The sequence below is a fragment of the Malus domestica genome, chromosome 11, assembly GCF_042453785.1.
Source record: "Malus domestica chromosome 11, GDT2T_hap1".
NCBI lineage: Eukaryota > Viridiplantae > Streptophyta > Magnoliopsida > Rosales > Rosaceae > Malus > Malus domestica.
In genome coordinates this window covers 15,471,001-15,496,626 of record NC_091671.1, presented here as the reverse complement: position 1 = coordinate 15,496,626, position 25,626 = coordinate 15,471,001, and the positions used below count along the sequence as shown (strand labels likewise).

Here is a 25,626-nt window from a genome sequence, read left to right as displayed (position 1 = left end):
GGCTGCTAGTGACTAGGGTTAAAGGGTTTTGTTAAGTTCTCCAAAAAAATTAAAAAACATCTCAGACATCCTGGAGGTTCGTACCCGTGCGTTGGGGGTTGAAAAGGTTCACCGAAACCAACTTAGCAACAAGGTATGTTTTGTTATGATTGTATGACTAAACTATTTATAATATTTAAAAAAATAATTAAATATATATATATCGGTTCGGTTCGGTTTCCGAACCTCAAAAACCGAAACTGAACCGGTCAGTTTCGGTTCGGTTCGATTTGACAGTTTCGGTTCGGTGTTTTTTCGGTTCTGTTTTTTTCGGCCTCGGTTCGGTTTGGTTTTCGGTTTTTTTCGGTTTTCGGTTTTTTGAACCCACCCCTAAGTTGAATTAAAATTGAGGATGAATGAGAATAAATTTTTAGTTGAGTAACATTGCTCGTAAGCAAGGTATAAAATAATGATGATATCGGAAATATCGGTAGTTCAAAAACACGGAAATTTCGATGGAAATATCGGGATATTATCGATATCGATAAAAATTGAATAAAAACCACGGAAATTGTAAGAAAAACTTAGAAATTTTTATTGAAACTTTGCAAGATGTTTATTTAGTCAATTATCCATTAGTTTATCACAAAAAATTGGAAGGAAATGTATTGCATGATAAATATAACTGATTTAAGTTGATTATATAGCGAGCTGACAAACATTGTGAGTATAGAAAATATGTAGTAATTAATGAAAAAAGTTTATACATACCATAATTATTTATATATAATGAATTAGTATAATATTTTACACTTTATACATTATATGGTAAGATACATGAGTGACGTAATAAGGTCTAAAATATTGATGATATCAAAAATATTGGTAATCCAAAAAATTATCCGTAATCTAAGAACACGAAAAATTCGATGGAACTATCGGATATAATTGATATTTTAGAACATTCCCGTAAGTAACATAGCTGCAATTTACTCGTACATTGAAACCGGGAAGGGAGAGTTTTCCTCCATCGCGACCCAAATTGAACCGGCGGCGACCTGATTCCCGTTCGACAACGGCGACGCTTCAACAGTAGTGTCGGTCAACCTCCTGAATCTTATCCCTCCCCCGGTCCTTCCCTATCTCTGCTTCCTCTCGCACCCTCTCTCTCTCCTCTCCGCCACCACCAGCCTCGACTACTGCAGCCCAACCAGAAGGTAAATTATCTATCTTTTTTATCCTCTTTAAGTATATATATTTGTTAGGTACTGATTGATTGGGGAACTAATGAGCTTGGCTTTAGCTTTTGGATTTTCATGAAACCAAACTCAATAGCATTTTTAAAACTGTTGTCCAACTTGCTTATCCAATGCAACACCAAACTCATGAAGGATTGGAGAAGGACAGGATCTAGCTCTCCATTTCTCTCAAATCCATTCCAATCCTCTTTGATAACCATCTCCAGTCCTTTCCAATCATGTGTACCAAACGAGCCCTGTTTGTGTTTTTTTTTTCTGATTGATTGCTTTGAAAATGTAGGAAAGGGAACTCATGAGACATTGGTTTTTTATTTGGATTAGGATTGCGGCTTTCAATTTAGAGGAAAGGATAAAATACATCGTAGGCGTAGAGGTGAAATGGTGGATGAAAAAGGTATTATATCTCTCCCTCACCACTAATCTGCAGTGAAATGTTTCAAATCCCAAATTACTAATATAATTAGAATTGGTATTATGGAATCAATTTTTTTGTTTGTGAAATTATGATAAGTTAATTTCGATGGAAGTGATATGAATCGTTCAAAGAAATATACCCGTGTAGGGTTGAAGCGATTGTGTGATACATATATTCCTTATATATGTACAGATTACAATTTACAATTAGACTGGTTGTTAATTTTACATATTTTCAATACTGAGGGTTGAAGTGATTTTATGATACATAAACAAGGATTGTAGTGTGCCTTATAAGCCTCTTGTTAGAAGGGACTCCGTTTAATGGGATCCCCTCTGAGAAGAGGCTTGTAAGATATTGTACTATTTCTGAGCTAGGCTCTTCTTATTGCTGGTTTCTTTTTTATTTGTTCAGAAATTCTCAGCATATATAATGCTTTTGCAGCTTGAGTTTCAAAAGATTTGTGATCATGTCCATTTTATATTTTTTGCAATGCATTTACTGGTGGAATTGGTGCCAAAGGGATTTGTGATCATGTCCATTGTATATTTCAACACAACACCATTGTGTGTGTGTGTAATATATATGTACACACTTTTGCGGCATTTAATTAATGGGTTTCTTGTCTTTCCTTGTGCAAACTGGTTATATCAAATCCTCATTAACTTGCTATCATGTTGTTTGAAGACTAATACAATTGATTATTAATTTATTATACACTATATAATTGTGAATTAGTTTTATTCTCTATTTTTTTTGTAGGATTTTGGGAAAACGATAGGAGGCTTGCGTGTTGTTCAGGATCATGTGAAGTCCCACTAAGCTAGAAAAAATTGGGGTTACTTCTGTTTTATTTGGGTGGTGATGTTCTTCAGTAAGCTCAAACCCTTTCATATTGCTCCATCTTTGAGTTTCTCATCAGCCAAACTGCATTGTTCAATTCCCATGACCATTCAAAACCCACCAATGTCTTCTCCTTCCCATGTTCAAGGCTACAGTTCTGCCATCCCTCCATCCAAGACCCACCTCTATGCATCATTCTTCTGCACCCTTGTACACCTTTACTTGACATGTGGCAGATTTTCCAATGCTTCTGGTGCCTTCCGTTCTATGCGAAATCACGGCCTTGTTCCTGATTTGCCGCTTTGGAATCAACTTCTTTACCAATTCAATTCCTCAGGTTGGGTTTCTCAGGTATCTCTTCTTTACTCTGAGATGCTTTCTTGTGGGGTTATGCCCAATGTTTTCACCTGCAACATATTGATTCATTCTTTCTGCAAAGTGGGAAACTTGAGTTTTGCACTAGATTTCCTGAGAACTGGTGAAATTGATACTGTTTCCTATAATACTGTCATATGGGGTTTCTGTAAAAAAGGATTGGCTTATCAGGCTTTTGGGTTTTTGACTCAAATGGTGAAGAGGGATATACCAATCGATTCATATACTTGCAATACACTAGTTAAAGGGTTTTGTCAAATTGGGTTGGTAGAGTACGCAGCACGGGTTATGGATAATTTGGTGGATGGTGGAATTCCACAGGATGTTGTAGGTTTTAACACCTTGATTGCTGGACATTGCAAAGCTGGACAAGTTAGTCAGGCACTTGAATTGATGGACAGAATGGGTGGGGAGAGTCTGTCTCCTGATATTATTACTTATAATACTCTGATTCATGGGTTTTGCAGCACGGGTGATTTTGCAAGGGCCAAGAGTCTTATAGATATGATGTTGAGATCTCAGACAAATGAAGAATGCCCTCATGATGAAAGAGATGATGGCCAAAATCAGACTGAAGATAAGAATTTGAAACCAAACCTTATAACACACACCACACTTATTAGTTCTTATAGTAAGCGGCAAGGACTTGAAGAAGCTCTGTCTTTGTTTGAGGAAATGGTTATGAATGCCATTTATCCAGATGTAGTTGCTTATAGCTCCATTATAAATGGCATTTGCAAGTATGGGAGGCTATCAGAAGCCAAAGTGCTTTTAAGGGAGATGGAGGAAATGGGTGTGGATCCTAATCATATCTCCTATACTACCCTTGTGGATTTCTTGTTTAAGGCAGGCTCTTCCGTGGAAGCTCTTGCCCTTCAAAGCCAAATGGTTGTTCGTGGCCTGCTTTTTGATTGGTAATCTGTACTGCTTTAATTGTTGGGCTCTTTAAGGTTGGGAAAGCTGTTGATGCTAAAGACCTGTTTCGAACAATTTCAAAGCTTGGCCTTGTTCCAAACTCCATCACCTACTCTGCGTTCATACATGGACTTTGCAATTTAGGAGACATGAATGATGCAGAATCTGTACTTAAAGAAATGGAGAAGCGCCACATTCTCCCAAATATTATTACTTATTCTTCAATGATAAATGGCTTCGTGAAGGAAGGAAAGCTTGGGGAGGCCATGAGTTTATTAAGGGAGATGGTGCAAAAGAATATCCTGCCAAATGCTTTTGTGTATGCAACACTAATTGACGGGTGCTTTAAGGCAGGTAAACAAGAGCTCGCTCTTGATCTTTACAATGAAATGAAAATGGGAGGAGTGGAGGATAACAATTTTGTACTTGATACTTTTTTGAACAACATGAAAAGGCGCAGAAGGATGGAGGAAACTGAAGGATTAATTATGGATATGACTTCTCGGGGTTTGTTTCTTGATCGCGTTAACTACACATCTCTAATGGATGGTTACTTTAAAGAGCGAAAGGAGTCAGTTGCTCTGAACTTGGCCCAAGAGATGATGGAGAAAAATATAGGGTTTGATGTTGTTGCATACAATGTCTTAATGAATGGTCTATTGAGGCTTGGGAAGTATGAAGCAATATCTGTTTGTACTGGAATGAAAAAGTTGGGTTTGGCTCTTGACTATGCCACATACAATACCATGATTAATGCATTCTGTAGAGAGGGTGACGCTGAAAATGCTTTTAAACTCTGGCATGAGATGAAGTGTCAAGGGTTAATTCCAAACTCAAACACTTGTAACATTCTGATCCGAGGACTTTGCGATGCAAATGAGATTGAAAAAGCCATAGATGTCTTGAATGGAATGTTGTCTGTTGGTTCTCTCCCTACCTCATTTATTCATAGAATTCTGCTTGATGCATCTTCAAAGAGTAGAAGAGCTGATTCAATTTTGCAGATGCATCATAAGCTTGTATGTATGGGGCTTAACCTCAATCGGGATGTTTATAATAATCTCATCATTGTCTTGTGTAGGCTAGGTATGACCATGAAAGCCACTTTAGTGTTGAAAGAGATGATTGGAGGAGGATTTTTAGCAGATATTGATACTTACAATGCCTTTATATGTGGATATTGTAGAAGCAGCCATATGAAAAGGGCTTTTGCTACTTACTCGCAAATGTTGGCTGAGGGAGTTTCTCCAAATATTGAAACGTACAATCTTCTTTTAGGTGGACTTTCAAGTGCTGGTCTGATGACAGATGCGGAGGAGTTATTTGGTCAAATGAAGAACAGAGGTTTTGTTCCTAATGCTTCTACATATGATACTTTGGTTTCTGGTCATGGTAAGAAGGGAAATAAAAAGGAAGCTATAAGACTTTATTGTGAAATGGTAAGCAAGGGTTTTGTTCCCAAAACTAGCACTTACAATATCCTTATTAGTGATTTTGCTAAGGCGGGAAAGATGGGCCAAGCTAGGGAGCTTATGAATGAGATGCAGACAAGAGGGACCTCTCCTAACTCTTCAACTTACAACATACTAATTTGCGGCTGGTGTTGGCTATCAAAGCAGCCAGAGCTGGAGAGAAGTTTGAAAAAGTCATATCGGGCTGAGGCAAAAAGATTATTAACTGATATGAAAGACAAAGATTATGTTCCATGTGAAATTACCCTTCTATGCATCAGTTCTACCTTTGCTCGACCAGGAAAGAAGGCTGATGCTCAGAGGCTATTGAAGGAACTGTATAAGAAAAAGTCATATGACCAAGAAATGATGGGAGTAAAATAATGACACTGCATCATCCTCTCTCTATGTTGCTGGCCCCTTCCCTCCCTGTCCTTAATACAGTTCAATAAATTAGGTATACAACACGTTATCAGCACGGTCTTGCCAAAAGCTAAGGAACTGAAGGTTCATGGAGGAGGCTCTTCCACACAATCAAAGGCTCAATTGTTTTCTACCAATCAGGTTCTTTTAAAATAAATTAAGATATTTGAAATGACCTTGAAGCATGAAAACATTCCCCATGATGCATGAACCCCCTATATTTATATTTTCCTTCCAATTATATATATTGCATATGTTTTGCATATATTTTGTCAATATATATACTTGTTCATGCAATACACAATTATGCTATGTGGAATTTGTGACTCAAAGCGTCGAAATTAATTTAGAAGCAATTAGGATTTTTTAACCTTAGAATTCGAAAAAATAATAAAAATCTGGAAATTTTGCGGCTGAGCCGTGACTTCCTATCGTGCCGCCATTGGCACCGACGAACGCTGAACGCTGGCTAGCCTGCAGCCACGCTGTGCTTGGACGACGTTTGGACCACCATGCAGTCCTTTGGGCTTGCTGCGCACATCGGACAGCCAGGCATTCGGCCTGGTTAGGGTTTTGAAAAGGGCCTACAGCCCTAGCCCACTCCAGCAAAGCCTGAAGCTTGGCTGGGCTTATTCCCTTCATCTTTACCTGCCTGCAGCAGCTCCCTTGGGTGCTAGGCTCGCCACGCCACATCCCACATACAAAGCCAGCCTTCGGCTGAGCTTTGTACCACACCAACCCAAGCCAGCAATTGCTGGGCTTGCTAGCGCCTCGGCCCGCAACCAAAAAATCCAGCCCTTGTGGTGGAGCTTGCCTAGAATCGGCCAAAAAATTGAAGCCAATTCTCAGTTGGGCTTCGTGCGCACCCATCCAAGCCAGCCTCCATGCTGGGCTTGTGCTCCCCGCGCCCTTTTATCCCAAAAACCAGCAACTCTTGCTGCTGGGCTTGTCCGAGATCTCGGCCCGTGGCCTGCAGCTATGATTAGGTTGCTTGTAGTCCTTCCCCGTGGCCCAAATAGGCTTGCAGCACCTACAAAGCCTTGTCCCGTACACGACAGCCATGCATTTTTTTTGATCCTGATGCCATGTTTTTGGCATCCTCGCTTAATAACCATAAACCTATAATTTTTGGGACGTTATTCGTTAACACTTATCAAGCTCTAGTTTTATTGTCGCATGGCCCGAAGCAAAAAATTCAAGCTAATGCTACTACGATCAAACCCGGATGGTTATGATCTATTGAATTAATTAAAGTGACAAGCAATCCATTAATCTGACAAGACATCCAAAATTATTGGCCTGAAGCCTACTATTTGGCAATTAACGGTTCAATAAATTATTTCTTTTCTTTGAACTGTTGACTATCTTTCGTAGTCCCGATGCACTCACACTTAGGTTCCTGAAGTAATTCCCAAATTCACTACCCTTAGTTGTATATTGTATTCTATGTTCTTGTAGGTACCCTTATATATGAACCGAAAGTTCATAACTAAATTGAAATGTAGTTTTGAATTTAGTGCGTTTGAAACCCGAAGTTTTCATTCAAAACTTACCTCATGACACCCGTAGGTTTCATGTTTAAATTAAACATAAACATGTCATTAGAACCCGAATGTTCTACAATGTATGTTTGGCCTTCCATATGACTAACCACGTTTTTGTTGTACCCTTTGTTTTAAGGACATGTCAAACTTGAACAAGCTCGATTTCACCGCTTTGGAAATATTTGGAAGAAACTACCTAAAGTGGGTTCAAGACGTGAAGCTTCATCTTACCGCAAAGAGTCTTCGAGCTACTATTAAGGAACCTACGAACGACCTGGTCGGTGAAGCTCCGAAAGCTACTGCTATGATCTTCATCCAAAGACACATCCATGATGTACTACAGACCAAGTACCTCGCTCAGGAGGACCCACGTACCCTTTGGCTCTATCTGGCCGATCGTTTCAATCACCAGAAAGACATTTATTTGCCTGAAGTAAGACATGACTAGCAACATCTTCACTTTTAAAGTTCTAAGACTTTAAGCTGTGAATGAATACAACTTTGAAGTTTGTAGAATCTGATCATTGCTTAAGTTCTGTAAAGGGGACTTAACCAAACAAGATCTTCTGGAGAAGACCTATTTGACATTCAATGCCACCAATATTATCCTGCAGAAACAATAAAGTGCACAGAAGTTCACCAAATTTTCGAATTTGATCTCAGTTTTACTTCTGGCTGAAAAGCAGAACCAGCTTTTGATGAAGAACCACCAAGCTCGACCCACTAGCTCGAACGTTCCGCCTGAAGCGCATGCTATTAATTCTAGCAGCCACAACCGACAGAAACCTCGTCATGGTCGTGGAAATGGGTGGTAGCCCAAGCCACGGGCCCAAGGTCAACAGAGTAGAGGTCTTGCCAAGGGAGGAAATTTGACCCATAAAAGCCAAACCCTTGCCCCAAAGGCTTCAAATTTCAAGAACAAGGGAAAAACTACCATTCAATCGGCTTTTACTGAATTGGACATGTGCTACCACTGTGGATCAAATGATCATTGGTCACAAGTATACCGAGCTACCCCGAGGCTATTGCCAAGTATCATTCTTGTCGAGAGTCTAACTTTGCACATGTGGAAAATCCCAATGATACTACCACAACTATGGAGGTTTTAGATTTTCAGGAGGCATCCATTCCCATGGAAGAATAAAGTTTTATTTTTCTAGACATGTTAGGGTGTTTTCACCCTTAGTGGTTGAACCCACCAGGTGTGGCCGAACCCCCTATTTTTCTAGGTTTATGGTTTAATTTTTTGGATAATTTTTTTAAGTCTTTGGAATAATTTGTTTGGTTTTGGTTTATTTTGAATTATGGATATTATTTTCTTGATTAATTAATTGAATGAATGAAATTATATTTATGCATGTGATCGATTCAATTAATTTATTTCTAGGCATGACTAGTGGGGAAGTTAGTTGTCTGGCTGATAGTGCTACTACGCACACCATCTTGCGTGAGCGACACTATTTTACTAACTTCGTATAATGTCCAATGGTACCGAATTAACCATTAAACATGCACTTTATTCTCCCTGTTTCAGAAGAATGTTACTGAGTTTTGGAGATATTTGAGATAATCAATATCATGTTCAAAGGATTCACAACCTCGGAAGAGGAAAACAGCACAAACTAGTGAACCTAGTCTAAATCCGACCATCGCTTACTCATCTGTTCCAATGCATGAGGTTATTCTAGATTACGGTGAAGTCTTAGATGAGACAAACCGATCTCCCGAGAATCGCGAGATTTTGGTCCATTACACAATATTATATGAGGTTTGGAATCAGAATGAGATGATCGTCGTTGATGCATTTGCATATACAGTAGCTACTGACATCATGCTTAGCAATGACATTGAACCACGTTCCGTTGATGAATGTCAACGTAGAACCGATTGGTCAAAAGCAATCCAGGTTGAACTCGATTCGCTCGCGAAACGAAAGGTGTTTGGGCCTGTAGCTCCTACTCCACCACATATGAAGCTTGTGGGCTACAAGTGGGTTTTCGTGAGGAAGCGTAATGAAAAGAATGAAATAGTGCGGTACAAAGCACGCCTCGTATAGCACAAGGCTTCTCTTAACGCCCTAGAGGCGCAAGGCTTCTTTTCTGCTACCTTATTAGTTTGGTAGTTTCCGAAAAACTGAATATGTAGCTTATGGACGTGGTAACCGCGTATCTCTATGGGAATCTAGATACGGAAATTTACATGAAAGTTCCAGAAGGACTTCCGTTGACTGGTTCAAATAGTTTTAGACCACAGAACACCCTCTCGATTAGATTAAGGAGATCACTCTACTGATTGAAACAATCCGGACGGATATGGTATAATCGTCTGAGTGAATATTTGACAAGTCAGGGTTATGTGAACAATGAATTATACCCATGCGTGTTAATCAAGAAGTCACATTTCGGATTTGCGATTGTTGCAGTTTATGTCGGCAACATAAACCTCATTGGAACTCTTGCAGAGCTTGAGGAAATTGCCATTCACTTAAAATCAAAATTTGAGATGAAGGATATTGGGAAAACTCGATATTGTCTCGGCCTGGAGATTGAGAACTGTTCGGATGTAATCCTAGTACATCATTGAACTACACCCAGAAGGTGCTGCGACGTTTTAATGAGGATAAAGTGAAGCCTTCAAGTACTCCTATGGTCATTCAGACTCTAGATGCTAAATGAGATCCCTTCCGTCCCGAGGAGTAGGGGTGGGTTCGGTTCAAATCGGTTTGGTTTTTTGCCAAAACCGAAACCGAACCGAAATTTCAGTTCGGTTCGGTTTCAGTTTTTTTTTTCAAAAAATGAAAAAAATTGAAATCTTAAATTTTAACATATCCAACACAATCATAACATAAATATTCCGACTAGACTTAAAGATAATGAAAATAAACATTTAAAGTTCAACTAGAATTATAACATAAAGGTTTTTTTTTTTAAATATTTTGGGTTTGAAGTTTAACTGTAAATAGATTTCTTTTTAGACGATGATAATGGAGTACGACCTTATTTATTCCTCTCTTTCTCTCAATCTCTCTCTCTCTCTCTCTCTCTCTCTCTCTCTCTCTCTCTCTCTCTCTCTCTCTCTCTCTCTCTCTCTCCCTCTCTCTCTATATACATATATATATATACATGTATTCTTCACTAGCAATAAGATAAACATTCTATAATATACTATTTATTTTGATTATTGTCTAGGCAACAATTTTTGATATTTTCTTTTATCTTTATGGTCCGAATTTTTTTTATTCATATATGTGGTTACATAATATAATTTCTACATTCTGTGTTCAGCTTCTACCACCAGCAAATTTTGAATATGTGTTCATCAATATTTTTGAATATATTGATATACTTTTCAAAATTGTTGGGCCACGGAAGCTACTATACTTGGCCATAGGTGAGAAAGTTTGAATTTTGTTTTTGATCTCGTAGTGTTTAATAAACTCATGAGACTTTTATACGCTGTTTGCTTTCCCTAATCAACTGCAGTGCAGTTGAGATATGTGTTCTTATATATGTGTTGCACTTAATGATATAAATTAGAAATATTGCATGTAATGGTATAAGTTCTAATTTTTGTTGTAGATGGAGAAGCTGAGAAGACAATTTGAATTGGAAAGCAAACAAGTCCTACCAAAGTAGCAGCGAAGTATCATATTCTAATATAATAAAATCAAATAATTAAATAAATAAAATTAAAAATATTAATTTAATTATTTCCGTTCGGTTCGGTTTGGTTCGGTTTCTAGACCACCAAAACCGAACCAAACCAAAAGAGTTCGGTTCGGTTTGGTTTTTTCAATTCGGTTTGGTTTTTTCGTTCGGTTCGGTTTTTTCGATTTCGGTTCGGTTCGGTTTTCAGTTTTTTTCGGTTTTCGGTTTTTTGAACCCACCCCTACCGAGGAGGATGAAGGAAGAGATTTTGGAGCCTGAAGTTCCATACCTAAGTGCAATTGGTGCTTTGTTGTACTTGGTTCAATGCACTGGACCCGACATCTCCTTCGTTGTTAATTTTTTGGCTAGATACAACAACGAGCCTACGCGCATACATTGGAATGGTATTAAAGACATTTTCTGTTACCTCAAGGGTATGATAGATTTGGGCTTGTTCTACACCCACGAATTAATCCTCGAGAGGAGCCGCCCCCTTCGGTCCTCGGGTTGATTCTCGCCTCGTTGGTTATGAAGATGCTGGTTATCTATCTAACCCACATAGGGCATGTTCTCAAACGGGTTATGTCTTTACCGTTAGAGACATTGCAATATCTTGGAGGTTTACGAAGCAAACGCTAGTTGTGACTTCTTCTAACCATGCTGAGATTCTCGCTTTTGCATGAAGCCTCGCGTGAGTGCTTTTGATTAAGAGCAGTCATGGAACATATTTGAAGCACTAGTACGAGCAACTAAATAAGGGATACAACACCAAGAATATTGCGCTGAAGTTCTTTTACCCCAGCAACAACAACATCAGAACATTGAAGCCAAGCAAATCCGTTCCTAGGACAACATGGCTGATCTCTTCACCAAGTCATTGCCCAAGTCTACTTTTTAGAAGTTCGTCCAAGGAATCGGTATGCGTAAATTATCTAAGTTGAATTGCTTGAAGTTCTCTTATTTGGAAGTTGTCTAACTCAGGGGGAGTATCCCGAAGCATACTTACTTGATCTTAATGTATTCTTTTTCCTACGATTAGGAGCATTTTCCCTACTGAGTTTTTGCTATCTAACGAGGTTTTGATGAGGCACCCATTCTGGGATGATCATACTCCATTGAGTTCACTTTTTTCGTCCTGTATGACGTTTGTTTTAGACATTATGCATACTTCTCACTTTTCTCCTTAGTCTATGAGTTTTGTACCTATCGTAGGTTGTACCATAGCGAGGTTTTGTGATTTTTACTACAAATGCATACTTTCTTTAATTTGAGACTCGTGTTTGCCTGTTGTGCCGAAGACTTCAATTGTTCTACTTCATTTGCTGAAGACCTGATGTGATGTTTTGTTTGAGTATTTACACACTCAAGGGGGAGTGTTGCAGTCCTAAAGTAATCCTATTACGATAAGGATTTAACCTTACTTACTACTATAAATAAAGGCACAATGGGATGAGATAATGCACACCTCACAAATACATATCCCTCTCTTCTCTTTGTGCCGCCGGCTCCTCTCTCCCTATCCTTAATACAGTTCAGTAAATTAGGCCTACTACAAGTTTGCTTTTTATTATTTTTGTGTGCTAGTTTTTCATAAGATGTTAGATGAAAACCTCTATATAAAGATAAAAGAAGAAATCAATTAAGGAAGTTTTCCTTACTTCCTCTACTTCTGTATTTTTTAGAACTCTTGTGGGATAACTTATCAAAAGATGAGAAAAAAATACGTTATATGTTATGAATAGGAAAAAATAGGGTGGGGTGTAATTAAATTAGGATTTTATAAGATTTTAATAGATTTTGAAATTATGGTGTAGTCAAAATAGGTTAAGAGTATTTTAAAAATACATCCAAATCTATGAGTAGTTAATTGAGATTTTAATGGATATAACAAGAGTGATTATAAATCTAGGTGTATTAAATCAAAAAAAAATTTGACAGTATTTCATTAAGTTGTGGATTTTGTTGGATTTGTGAGCACAAATATATATAACCAAGAGAAAATGAATCTCACCTCACCCCCTAAGGTTTCAAATCAAGCTTATGTTCTTCTAACCCTCTCTCCTCATTCCCGACTTCTCAAGCGTCACTTTTGTCTCCCATCTTCCCTCCAGTCCATTTCTCCCATGCTCGACCAATAGTGATCACTTGCCATTTGCCCGAAAGAAATAAGAATTTCATTGATTGCTTGGATAGATCAAATGAATTAAGGTTATAATTCTTGACAAAAAGATATCTTTTTATGGCTGCTCATAAGGTTTTTCCTACAGTTCGACTGCGTTTGGTTGGATTTTTTTTTGCATTATTTTACTTTTCAATTCAGGTTATTAGCTCCTCGATTTCTCATCATCACGGAACATATTGGGATTCAAATGAGAAAAGGAAAGGCATATTTGAATTTGTATTTTCTTATATATACATATATATATATATGCTGATATGTTCCTTTCAAATTGTGTATTTGGAAAGAAATTTATTTTATAGTTTAGAAGTCAACTAAATCCTAAGAAATTTATGAGAGAAGTCTATACTAACTCATATAAATCTATATAAATCTGCCAAAATTAATATAAAATTGTAAAATCTATTAAAAGATTTTGAAATTTGTCACTTAAAAAAACTATTAAAATCATCTAAAATCCAAATTGACTACACGCTAGTTGGGTACTGCTGTGCTTTTTAAATTTTTTTTTTTTTTTTTTGCTGTTGAGTGTTTGGTAATAGTGTCTAAGTGTTTGGTAAACTTCTATATAAATTGCTGTGAATATATTAAATGATTAAAAATAATATAGTATTTAATGAGATATAATAATTGTCAAATAGAATAATGTGGGAGCAATGATTGTAATTTTATAAAATATGTGGGAATATACTTATCATTTGAAAATTTTATTAAATGAATTAAATAAGTACTGATTACTATACGTTAAAAGAACATTTTTTTTTAGAAACTTGATAGATCCTACTTACACCTTCTGGTTTGAGTTCTTCTGTTTTTTGTACTTCTCTTTCAAGATTGAGTTACTTATTGTAGTGTGTACTTGTGCATTAATCTTTTTTTTGTCAAAATCATGCTTTTTGACTAAATGTTATTTTATTTTTATCCCAATAAAAAAGAAAAAGAAAAGAGGGAGTGAGAAGAAAATTGCAGAAATAAGTAATAGTGGAAAAGTGTTAAGTTCGTGTGGATTCTAACTTCGTCAGTGACTAATTTAACATCTAATCTAATAAAATTATGGATTGAAAAAAATAAATTTGCAGAAATTGAAGCACACACCGGCATACTGCTTGCGTGCGGTGTAACGCTTATCTTATTTACTTTCTTATAAGAATCTGAACACGGATCTTTGATTCCTCTGTCTACTGTTTCATTTCATCTTTTTCTCCCCCAGTTCTCTCTCTCTGTCTCTCACATACAAAGAAACTACATGGATTGAAGTTAATTGGGTTCTGAGGAATTGAAAAAACGCAGAAAACAAAATTATGGGATCGTTGAAGAAGGAAGAGGAGGAGCTGGAACAATTGGGGGAGTACTCAAAAGAGGCCATACTGTATGTCAATGGAGTTCGTAGAGTTTTGCTTGATGGGTTGGCCCATTTGACCCTTCTCGAGTATCTCAGAGGTATGATTTTTGATCATTTCTTTTTATCTTTTTAATTGTAATTGCAACTTGGTTTTCCCAGTTTTGTTTGTTTGATTGCCAGGAAAAGTGGGAAGAGAAAAAGTTCAGATTAGTTTGGTCTTGTAATCTGTTAGTTTGTTTTGTTGTTGTTACAAGATGCCATAGTTCTTGTATTCCTAGTTGTGTTTGTGTCTTTGGTTGTCTTTGATCCTTTCCTTTGGCTTGAGATTTGGTTTTTCTTAAGAAACTTCAATCACTTTGGAATTGGAGATCACTGATGGATGAGTATTCGTGGAAATCAATGGATGGTTCTTCTGGCAGACTAGTCCAGTTCTGTTTTCACCCCTCTTGCGCAGTTTGGAAGGTCAATGGATGCCGAATATTTAGATTGCTTAATGCTCCGTTGATCCTGATGCCTACTGTTTGTGGATGATTAGGGAGTCGAGTTTGGGCAACCCCGGAATCTTTTAATGCATTACTTTGTGAGAAGCCTAAGTTTTATCCAAGGGAGGAATGGGGAATGATGCATTGAAGATGGACTATCTTGGAGATATTTTGGGTTGTTTGGATGGAGAGTAATAGGAAATTTTTAGGCCACTAGGCGGGATGATGCATGCAGACCGTTTGTAGTACATACTTTGTTTCTGGACATTATTATGGACTTCATTTAATCATGTTTAATGTTGTGTATTAGTTTGTTCTTTTGTTTTGTTTTCATTTGGTGTCTTCTGCTTTGTCGTTCTTTAGTTGGGAACTCGGGCATGGTTTAGGGATTGCCTTGTCCCTTGTGTTGTAGTTTCTTTTATACAAGAAAGAAGAGTATTCTTGAACTACGGAGCTGATTGCTGTTAATAAATGTCAGAATGGTCAATATTTTTTTGCGCTGCATAGCATCTCTTACATTCTTAATTGCTGATTTCTTCCAGGTTTTGTTGTCCATTTTGGTTCTTTATGTCAAAAAACACCTAATTAGGTTCGATTGCCTTTTTGGCAATACAGATATAGGTTTGACGGGGACAAAGCTTGGCTGTGGTGAAGGTGGTTGTGGTGCTTGCACTGTTATGGTTTCGCATTATGACAAAGAACTGAAGAAAAGTTTGTGAGTCTCCCTTTCTCTTAAATATACATTCGCTCACATACATTTGGATCAAACTGAAAATATTTTGTTTATTTTCTTTTGTAAAATCTTTTTGCAGCCACTATGCTGTGAACGCATGCTTGGCTCCTTTGTATTCTGTAGAGGGGATGCACGTAATTACTGTGGAAGGACTAGGGAGCCACAAGCAGGGCTTGCACCCAATTCAAGTAATATATGCTTCCTTTCTTTTTGCTCCCTGTCTCTGTTATTACTTTTAAGTTAATCAGAATGATACTGCATACATTACCTAGTTTAGCCTGTAGGATCTCTTGTTTCATACATGAGGCATGAGTTGTTTAAGTAGAGAAAGGCTATCTCTTACTGTGTACCATCGATCTGCAATGTGAAATCAAGGGGACCCTGGAGGAGCACCTGAGGTATCCTCTGTTTAGTTAAATGGCGAAGAGGATTAAGCCTTGTGGGCATGTGATTTGTTTCACTAAGGTCAAACAACGACATTTAAGCTGGGGTTTTGATTTCGATTCTTTATTATTTTGTAGAAAATCAAATTCCTAGCTGCTGCTAAGTCTAGATCCCTCCAGGTCACTCTAAAACCTAATAAACGCCCGGCCCCTAACACACAACCCTCATAGATGGGATACTCAGTAGCTTGAAGGTGCATCCCACAACCGAGTTGCTGTCCTTATACATTCCCCTGTTGGCCTGCATTTTTTAAGTTCTGCCATTTATTTCTTCATCCATTCCCCTGCATGGTGGACTTTGCTTTGGTGAACAACTCTGAAGTACTCTTGCTGGGGATTATTTCAGTAATCAGCCATGCATAGGAAGGATTTTGATTGGAAGCATGCAAAAGAAATTGGAGGGAGAAAAAGGAAACTTAAGGTGCATATTTTGTAATCCCCATTTGGGTGAGGGCAGTTGTAGGCTTACATCACTTAGCATATTCTGTAATCAACAACTCAGGGAAGGTGTTTGAAGCCTTAAAATCACTTAGGTCGCACTCATGATCATGTACAGTTTCACAAAAGTTGTAAAGTTGAGTTCCATACAGTTTTGAAATTTTGATAGAACAGAAAAATTACAAACACTGGAGACCACCTCAGCTTAAGCAGTATCAATATGTGCTTTAAGAATTCCTAGCTGTAATTGTGTTGCGTAAGATAGGAATTCATCCTGTATGCTGATATATACCACAAGATTGATAAGTAGATTGCCATTTCATGCTCCAGACTTTTTCTGATTTAGTCACTCTTTCTCGGGCGAAATAGATGATTTCTCAATCGTCAAAACACCATATGTTTTATCTGACAACTGTGTTATACTGAATTGCTTTTTTGAGATTAGGGAGGGTCTTGGGCAGGGGAGTCTGGAGTATGGCACCTCCATTAAAGTACGTAACCTGCCTAATTGAGATTCTAACCTATGCCTATTTTCTTTCATGTTATCTAGGAATCATTGGCACGATCTCATGGTTCACAATGTGGATTTTGCACCCCCGGTTTTATTATGTCCATCTATGCCTTGTTAAGGTCAAGTCAGAAACCACCTAGTGAGGAGCAGATTGAAGAATGTCTTGCAGGAAATTTGTGTAGATGCACAGGTTACAGACCTATTGTTGATGCTTTTCGTGTATTTGCCAAAACGGATGATACGCCATACATTAATACATCTACACTAAGCTCTGAAGGAGGTGAGTTTGTGTGCCCTTCAACTGGAAAGCCCTGTTCATGTGGATTGAAAAGTGAAAGTTCATGCACCACTCATGAAAGTGGTACTCATAGTAAGAGGTATGCACCTGTCTCGTACAGTGAAATTGATGGAAGCACATACACAGACAAGGAGTTTATTTTTCCTCCTGAGCTATTATTGAGAAAATCGACATATTTAAGTTTGACTGGTTTTGGTGGATTAAAGTGGTTCCGACCATTGAGGCTTAAACAAGTGCTAGAATTGAAGGAAAAATACCCTGATGCAAAATTATTGGTAGGCAATACTGAGGTGGGAATTGAAACGAGGTTGAAGAAAATTCAATATAAGGTTTTGATTTTTGTTACGCATGTACCTGAACTCAGTAAATTGACTGTGAAGGATGATGGCATAGAGATAGGTTCAGCAGTAAGACTTTCTGAACTACTTAAAGTTTTAAGAACGGTCATAACAGAACGCACAGCTCATGAAACTTCTGCTTGTAAGGCCTTTGTTGAACAATTAAAATGGTTTGCTGGGGTGCAAATAAGAAATGTTGCGTCTGTGGGTGGAAATATCTGTACAGCCAGTCCAATATCAGACTTGAACCCTCTTTGGATGGCCTCTAGAGCGAAATTTCAGATTATTGATTGCAAAGGGAATATTAGAACAACGCTGGCAGAAAACTTTTTCTTGGGTTACCGAAAGGTGGATTTGACCAGTGGTGAAATTTTACTCTCTGTATTTTTACCTTGGACTAGGCCCTTCGAGTATGTGAAAGAGTATAAGCAAGCTCACAGAAGGGATGATGATATTGCAATTGTGAATGCTGGGATTCGTGTCCATCTTGAGGACAGAGGTGGCTGGGTTGTGTCTGATGCATCCATTGCTTATGGTGGAGTTGCTCCACTCTCTCTTTCTGCAATGAGAACGAAAATTTTTCTCATTGGAAAGAGTTGGAACCAGGAGGTGTTGCAGGGTGCCTTGAAAGTCCTGCAAGAAGATGTATTGCTCAAGGATGATGCTCCTGGTGGAATGGTGGAGTTTCGTAAGTCATTGAGTGTTAGCTTTTTCTTCAAATTTTTTCTTTGGGTTTCTTATCAAATGGAAAGGAAGAAATGCATTAAAGAGAGTGTACCATTATCTCATCTTTCTGCTGTACGATCATTTCACCGGTCATCTGTTATAGGAGCTCAAGATTATGAAGTTATAAAACGTGGGACAGCTGTTGGGTCTCCCGAGGTTCATTTATCAGCAAGACTTCAGGTATATTCTTGGATATACTGGCAAACTGTTTTTTTATTTTTTCTGATATACCAATTATTCAAATTTGTATTGTTTTGGGCCTATACTACCAAAGTTTGTAATTAACATTTGAGAGTTGGACGGTGCAATTATTTTATGTATTGCTTATGTGAAATTAAATGGTGTGAAGGTCCTTTTTTATTTGGAAATCGGTTTAAATTTGTGCACGGTACATGAATTTTTTCTTGTAGAGAGTAGCAGTATGGTGTTGGTATTGATACGATAATTTCTACCAGGTTACAGGAGAGGCGGAATATGCCGATGACACACCATTGCCTCCTAATGGTTTACACGCTGCTTTAATACTCAGCAGAAAGCCTCACGCTCGTATACGTTCAATCGATGATTCTGGAGCAAAGTTATCACCTGGGTTTGCAGGCATATATTTAGCAAAGGACGTTCCAGCTGATAATAACATTGGACCAGTTGTTGAAGACGAGGAACTATTTGCTTCAGAATTTGTCACTTGTGTAGGTCAGGTATGATGGTTAAAATCTCTCTTTCTCTCTCTCTCTCTCTCTCTCTCTCTCTCTCTCTCTCTCTCTCTCCTGCATGAATCCAAGGCTATGCAGGATTTTTTCTTGCGTGGTACATTTGGTGCCATGCTACCCTGCTATCCTCTTTTAGGAATTTATCCTTTGGATTATTCAACATTTTATGCAGGTTATAGGAGTGGTAGTTGCTGATACAAATGAGAATGCAAAACTAGCAGCGAGGAAGGTTCATGTTGAGTATGAAGAGCTACCAGCCATCTTATCAATACAGGATGCCATTGATGCCAAAAATTTCCATCCTAATACGGAGAGGTGTTTTAGGAAAGGGGATGTGGATATTTGCTTTCAATCAAGTCAATGTGACCATGTCATAGAGGGGGAAGTTCGAGTCGGCGGACAGGAACACTTTTATTTGGAGCCAAATAGCAGTGTGGTATGGACAATGGATGGTGGCAATGAAGTTCATATGATCTCATCCGCTCAGGTATGTTAGAAACCCCCTGAAAGAATTGCTTCTTCAACCAATTTAGATATGACGGAAGTGGGAGTCTTAAGTTGTACCTTTTTCCTCCTTTAATAAAGTTTTATTTCTTATGAAAAAGAGGACATCCTGTTTTACTCAAGGGTGCTTTTAAAAGTGCTTGATGCTCAAATTGACAAAGCATAGCTCAACATTTCTTGTCTTCCATTGAATACTGCAAAGCGTCAATGGGTCAATTAAATTAGCCACATGTTTTGACATCCTTCCCCCACTTGGGTAAGTATGTGATGCTCCCGGCTGGGCAATTAATTCAGAATTACAGCAGAACAGCTCCCTAAAACCCAGTGCCCTATCTGCTGTCACCTTACCCTCACGCGTGCTAGTTGGCTTATGGTGCCATCACCTTGCCTATATCTTCACCCTACCCAAATCTTCCACTCTATCCTTGATATTGTTGAAGCAGGCACTTTTGGGTTCCAAAGTTAACCTGCAAGCCCAATTATTTCCCAAATCGATCCACCCTTCCCATCTTTAGCCAAGCAGCTAGAGTGTCCCTTTCTTCATGAGGAGGTGCTTAAGAACATAGTTGACTAGTGGAAATTGACCTCTTCTTGATACGACCATATGAATTTCTAAACTAGCAGACATGTGCATTGAAGTTATAGTACCGCCGATCCCATTCAACCTATTGGATAATACCATGGAGATGATTTGAGTTGCCACATTGCCGAGATTAATTAGCCAAATTGCATCATGTTCATTGGGTCTAAGACCGATGCTAGTGTGATTCAGCTTTTATGTTGAATACCCTGGTGGAATAACCTTACACTTAGCCACCTTAACCACCTCCCAAACTCTAGAAAGATTTGCTGGACCTTTCTATTTTCCCAGTTACATTGGTAGCGTTTTAACGCTCCATACTTAACTTTCCAGTCACTTTCTCTCTCCCTCCCCCCTTTCTTCAATTACTATTGTTCCTAAGTACTGGTTGTATGTATTACAAGTACTTATGTGTTGGAAAAAGTTTGTTAGGGACCAGTGTCAATTGAATGTCTATGACTTTATATTAGTACTTAATTTTTTAATGCAATGTAAAATGAAATCATCAATCTGCAGGCCCCTCAGAAGCACCAGAAATATGTTTCTCATGTTCTTGGTCTTCCAGTGTCAAAAGTCGTTTGTAAAACTAAGCGCATTGGTGGTGGTTTTGGCGGCAAGGAGACTAGGTCAGCTTTCATTGCTGCTGCAGCCGCTGTTCCAGCATATCTGTTAAATCGTCCAGTTAAAATTACATTAGACCGTGATACAGATATGATGATAACTGGACAACGCCATAGCTTTCTCGGAAAGTACAAGGTTTACTTCTGTTACTGTAATTGTATTTTCTGTTGGATCACCACATTTATGTCCTGCTCATAGGTTTTACAATCTGATGTTAGCAGTACCTCTTTTTCATTTGTTCAAATTGTTGGTTCCTTTTTCTTTTGTCAAATAAGTGACAACGGACAAGCGCTGCTATATAAAAGAAATTAAGAAAAGACTACTCATGCCACAAAATACACAGTGGGACCTTAGTATCAAGCAGTAACAATTTGGCCCCTTCTATGGTTCATTTACCATGTACAAAATTCTATTACCTGATTTAACTTTGATTAGGCGAAGAAAAATATGAAAGACTCCTTTAATTCAAGGAAAAAATGGAGAAGAAGAGGGAGAAGGTTTAGGGTTTAGCGTTTAGGTCAATTATTGTTTAGTTGGATTTCATTTTTTTCTTTGTTGAAGTTACATCACATGTGATAGAATGAAAGAAAAGTATTGATTTCATATATGCTTTTACACAGGTTGGATTTACAAATGAGGGCAAGGTGTTGGCACTGGATCTTGAAATCTACAATAATGGTGGAAATTCGCTAGATTTGTCTCTTTCCATACTTGAACGTGCTATGTTTCACTCAGATAACGTCTATGAGATTCCAAATGTGAAGATTGTAGGAAGGGTTTGCTTCACTAACATTCCAAGTAACACTGCTTTTCGAGGATTTGGTAGTCCTCAAGGTATGATTATTGCGGAAAATTGGATTCAGAGGATTGCTGCAGAACTCAAAAAAAGCCCAGAAGAGATGAAAGTACTTTAAGAAATTTTATCATGTTGTATTCCTTATGTTGCACTTGCACCTTCAGTTCATAAGCACCACAGTCCTCTTAATTTGAGCTTGTTATATAAATTTGTTTCAGGAAATTAATTTTCAAGATGAAGGATCAATATTGCATTATGGTCAACAACTTAAACACTGTACTTTGGGTCCGCTCTGGAATCAACTGAAGTCATCTTGTGAATTTTCAAGGGCTCGCTACCAAGTTGACCAATTTAATATTCAAAATCGATGGCGGAAGCGTGGTATTGCCATGGTTCCAACAAAATTTGGCATAGGCTTTACGTTAAAGCATATGAACCAGGTAAGTTTTCATAAACCATGTTTTTTTCGCTATAAAACTGTTAGAAAAATAGAGGTTGGACAACAGGATTTTTTACTATCTTTTTTTTAGAACAATTTTATAAGGGGAGTGGGGAGGGTTTGAAAATATTACAATAATTAAGGGAAGGGAGGAGTTTCGAACCCGGGACGCATGAGCAGAAACCCAACACCCTATCCAATCTTTTGTCTATAATTGATTTTCATTTCTATATGCTATGCAATCATGCTATTAAAATCCTGATTAGGCGTTCTTGAATGACTCTTAGGCAGGTGCTCTTGTTCATGTCTACACAGACGGAACTGTTTTAGTCACACACGGAGGTGTAGAGATGGGGCAAGGTTTACATACAAAAGTTGCTCAGGTCGCTGCTTCCGCCTTCAATATCCCTCTCAGTTCTGTCTTTATTTCGGAGACAAGTACTGACAAGGTAATTGACAGTGTTTCATTTCCTTGTTGGGAACTTTGGTTTGGTGGTTAGATTTTGCACCTCGTTTATTCATCAAAGCTAAAGATAATGTAATAGATGTATCTATTTATTATATGTCATATGGGATGGAAACCTTGTGCACACTTTGGATCTCTTATTACTGCCTAAAGGGCAAGGCACTGTTCCCGTTTCTGCTGTTTTATGGGTCTTTAGGATACCTGTGATTGTCCTAAAGGGATTCTTAAGCTTTGTTAGAATTAGACCATCCAATTCAACCAATTGCAACGGATGGAGAGCGTCAGGACTTTATAGATTAATATGTAGTAGGGCTCATAACTCCCTATGTAGGATTCCACGTTCTCCACAAGTTTATTGCATTATTATATCAAGGAAGTTGCTGGAGTGCTGTTTCTGCAGTTAATGTTGAAATGTGTTTGATAATTGTAAAATTTACGAGAATGTGTACGAATTAGAGCCTGTAATTCTCTGTAGCACTTATGATTGGATAGCTTTTGAAATAAATATTTAAAAAAATTAATAGGTGTGAATAACTGGTTTAGATTCCCTTCCATTTCTGCTGTTTTATTTTTTCTATATGCCCTACAAAGCTGATGATCCCCATGCTCGTATTTTGTTGGATTAATAAACTAGGTTCCTAATGCATCGCCAACATCAGCTTCTGCAAGTTCTGACATGTATGGAGCTGCAGTTCTAGATGCATGTGAGAAAATTAAGGCACGTATGAAGCCTATTGCTTCACAGCAAAATTTCAGCTCTTTTGCTGAGGTACTCTTTCTGTCATAGTTTCTAAAGACTGTTCCATAATTTGGTAATCGTGTCTTTCATACAAGTTTATTTCCTTCGTTCTCTTGAGGAGCAAATGACTGTAGCATTTAGGACGCTTTGGCATTTACTCACCAGGAGCGTTCCAAAACAAAGAAGTTAATTATAATCCCAACGCAAAAAAGAGGAGAAAAACATTGTGCTTGATTAGAAGTCTTGTTCCAAGATAAAGTTTTTGTTGCATGGGTTATTAATTGCTTATACCTTAGGGTGATCTATAATATTTTATCAGTCACAAACTTCTGTGAACATTTTCCTCCCCTGAATCCTGAACCCTAAACCATACTTGGACTCTTATGTGAGCATTTTGCACTGAAAATTTCTAATGGTACAAAACTTATGTTAGCTTCATGTTTCATAATTATTGTCAGCTGGCAAGTGCATGCTATGTGGAACGGATAGATCTTTCTGCTCATGGGTTTTACATTACACCGGAAATTGACTTTGATTGGACAACTGGTAAAGGGAACCCATTCAACTACTTCACATATGGGGCTGCTTTTGCTGAGGTTGAAATTGATACATTGACGGGAGATTTTCACACTAGAGTGGCTAACGTATTCTTGGATCTTGGTTACTCTCTCAACCCCGCAATTGATGTTGGGCAGGTGTTTTTTCTTTCTCCATTTTTCTTTTTAGTATCATTATTTAATTTATCAGTAAAGATCCTCAAGATATGGAAAGTTTAGCACTATCTCAAACAATGCTTACTGAAGCCCATTTTTTAGGGATCTCTATGTTGCAAACTTGCAATGGGCTATATTTCATAAACAGAACTGCGTCTGGTATTCTTAAGTTATGTTTAGTAATCCCATGTTGGGTATGGTTTATTTCAATAGGAATAAATCGGGCTAGAACTGATGCTAAATGTTGCATAACTATAGATATACATAGACACATAAATACGAATACGTAAGAGTGAAAGAGAGATTGATTCTTGTCAGAATGTGTAGTCCAGATTCACAGTATGGCAACATAACCATTTGTCTGGCGAGAGACGAGGAAATAATCAATCTGATCTCTGGCCTACGTTTCATACAATATAGGCACTTGCCTAGAAAGAGAACATTTCCATTTTATGTGGTAAACTATTCAGTGTATTTGTGATCTGTTACTTTAGTCATCTAAATTAATGCAGATGCTAACAAACTCCTGGATCCCGATCTAGTTTCAGACTTCCAATCTTGCTGTTTTTTTAGTGTTGTTTATGAAATGGGGGAGGGGGTGGTTGAACTTGGTGATTTATTTCAATTCGACCGCAATAAATATTATGTTTCTTATGCAGATTGAAGGAGCATTTGTACAAGGTTTGGGATGGGTAGCTCTAGAAGAACTAAAGTGGGGCGATCCTGCTCATAAATGGATCTCACCCGGTTGCCTCTACACATCTGGGCCGGGAAATTACAAGATTCCTTCCATTAATGATGTCCCCTTCAAATTCAGCGTTTCACTTCTGAAGGTATGCTGATTACTTTAGAAGAGCATGTTATCCAATTAAAGGTTACTCTGGAAGGTAATTTGTCTACGAGTATTACGGGTGCGGTTCTAGATGTCAATGAATGTCCTTGGGTTAATTTGTCTATCATTAGCAAGTAGCTTGGGTTTTGTGGTTGGTGAATGTCCCTTGAACTACTTAAGGCTTCCATTGAGTGGTAACACGTGTGCTTCGTGTTTTTGGGACGCAGTGATAGAAAAACTATGAAAATAGTTAGTTCGGTGGAGGAAAGGTTTCCTTTTGAGTCAGTTAATTGGATAGGATAGTTAGCTTCTGTTTGGAAAAGCTTTAATTCTTTGCTTAGCAATTGTATTTATCGAGATCGAATTTACTTGGCCACCCAGCGTAGGTTAATGATTCTTTCTGCTGACTTGTTTGTTGTTTCCTTTACTAATTGACAGGGCCATCCAAATGTGAAGGCCATCCACTCATCTAAGGCTGTTGGTGAGCCACCATTTTTCTTGGCATCAGCCGTCTTCTTCGGCATCAAAGACGCCATAAGAGCTGCAAGAGCAGAAGTAGGGTCTAATGAGTGGTTTCCACTTGATAATCCCGCGACACCTGAACGGATACGGATGGCCTGCTTAGACGAAATTATTGAACCATTTGTAAGCACAGATTTCCGCGCCAAGCTTAGCGTTTGATTGCTAATTTCTGCTTTCCTGTATTTCGTCTATACGACTGGTATCGGACTTGCGCTAGACTGTTCAGTCTCTCTCATGTTTTTAGCCAATTACAACAGATGCATGTAAACTGTAATTATTTTTGGCTTACATGAGATGTATACTCATACAGAATTTTTAAGGAGACGATATTCAAATGGGTAATGATTTCCGCTTCTGCACTTA

The 25,626-nt window shown here is 38.1% G+C and overlaps 2 protein-coding genes across 8 annotated transcripts; both read left to right on the top strand.

Annotated features, from left to right (window-relative positions):
• Positions 1-950: 950 nt before the first annotated feature.
• LOC114823473 (xanthine dehydrogenase 1-like) lies at positions 951-25,626 on the top strand. 7 transcript variants are annotated; one of them, XM_070807796.1, is made up of 17 exons: positions 951-1,196; positions 1,519-1,632; positions 2,416-5,801; positions 14,241-14,470; positions 15,470-15,569; positions 15,667-15,775; positions 17,019-18,521; positions 18,797-19,039; positions 19,224-19,538; positions 20,652-20,891; positions 21,377-21,661; positions 21,771-21,992; positions 22,279-22,440; positions 23,092-23,226; positions 23,655-23,891; positions 24,569-24,742; positions 25,180-25,626. In XM_070807796.1, exons 4-17 carry the CDS (start codon positions 14,332-14,334, stop codon positions 25,420-25,422), a joined length of 4,107 nt encoding a protein of 1,368 aa, XP_070663897.1. In that variant the 5' UTR covers positions 951-1,196; positions 1,519-1,632; positions 2,416-5,801; positions 14,241-14,331; the 3' UTR covers positions 25,423-25,626. The 7 variants fall into 7 exon arrangements, with proteins under 7 accessions (XP_070663897.1, XP_028944475.1, XP_070663899.1 ...); XM_029088642.2 differs by lacking the exons at positions 951-1,196; positions 1,519-1,632 and adding an exon at positions 10,783-11,768 and having other exon boundaries at positions 2,790-5,801; XM_008387199.4 differs by lacking the exons at positions 951-1,196; positions 1,519-1,632 and having other exon boundaries at positions 5,623-5,801; positions 14,321-14,470.
• Positions 2,620-5,621, top strand: LOC139189446 (pentatricopeptide repeat-containing protein At5g14770, mitochondrial-like). The gene is made up of 2 exons (XM_070808401.1): positions 2,620-3,717; positions 3,822-5,621. Exons 1-2 carry the CDS (start codon positions 2,620-2,622, stop codon positions 5,619-5,621), a joined length of 2,898 nt encoding a protein of 965 aa, XP_070664502.1.

Bases quoted from the DNA above. Each gene is read 5' to 3' on its own strand.
- LOC139189446 (XM_070808401.1), top strand. From the start codon at position 2,620: ATGTCTTCTCCTTCCCATGTTCAAGGCTACAGTTCTGCCATCCCTCCA. The intron at 3,718-3,821 runs GCAGGCTCTTCC...GGGCTCTTTAAG, and splicing joins TTGTGGATTTCTTGTTTAAG to GTTGGGAAAGCTGTTGATGC.
- LOC114823473 (XM_070807796.1), top strand. From the start codon at position 14,332: ATGGGATCGTTGAAGAAGGAAGAGGAGGAGCTGGAACAATTGGGGGAG. The intron at 19,040-19,223 runs GTATGATGGTTA...CATTTTATGCAG, and splicing joins TTGTCACTTGTGTAGGTCAG to GTTATAGGAGTGGTAGTTGC. The intron at 24,743-25,179 runs GTATGCTGATTA...ACTAATTGACAG, and splicing joins TCAGCGTTTCACTTCTGAAG to GGCCATCCAAATGTGAAGGC.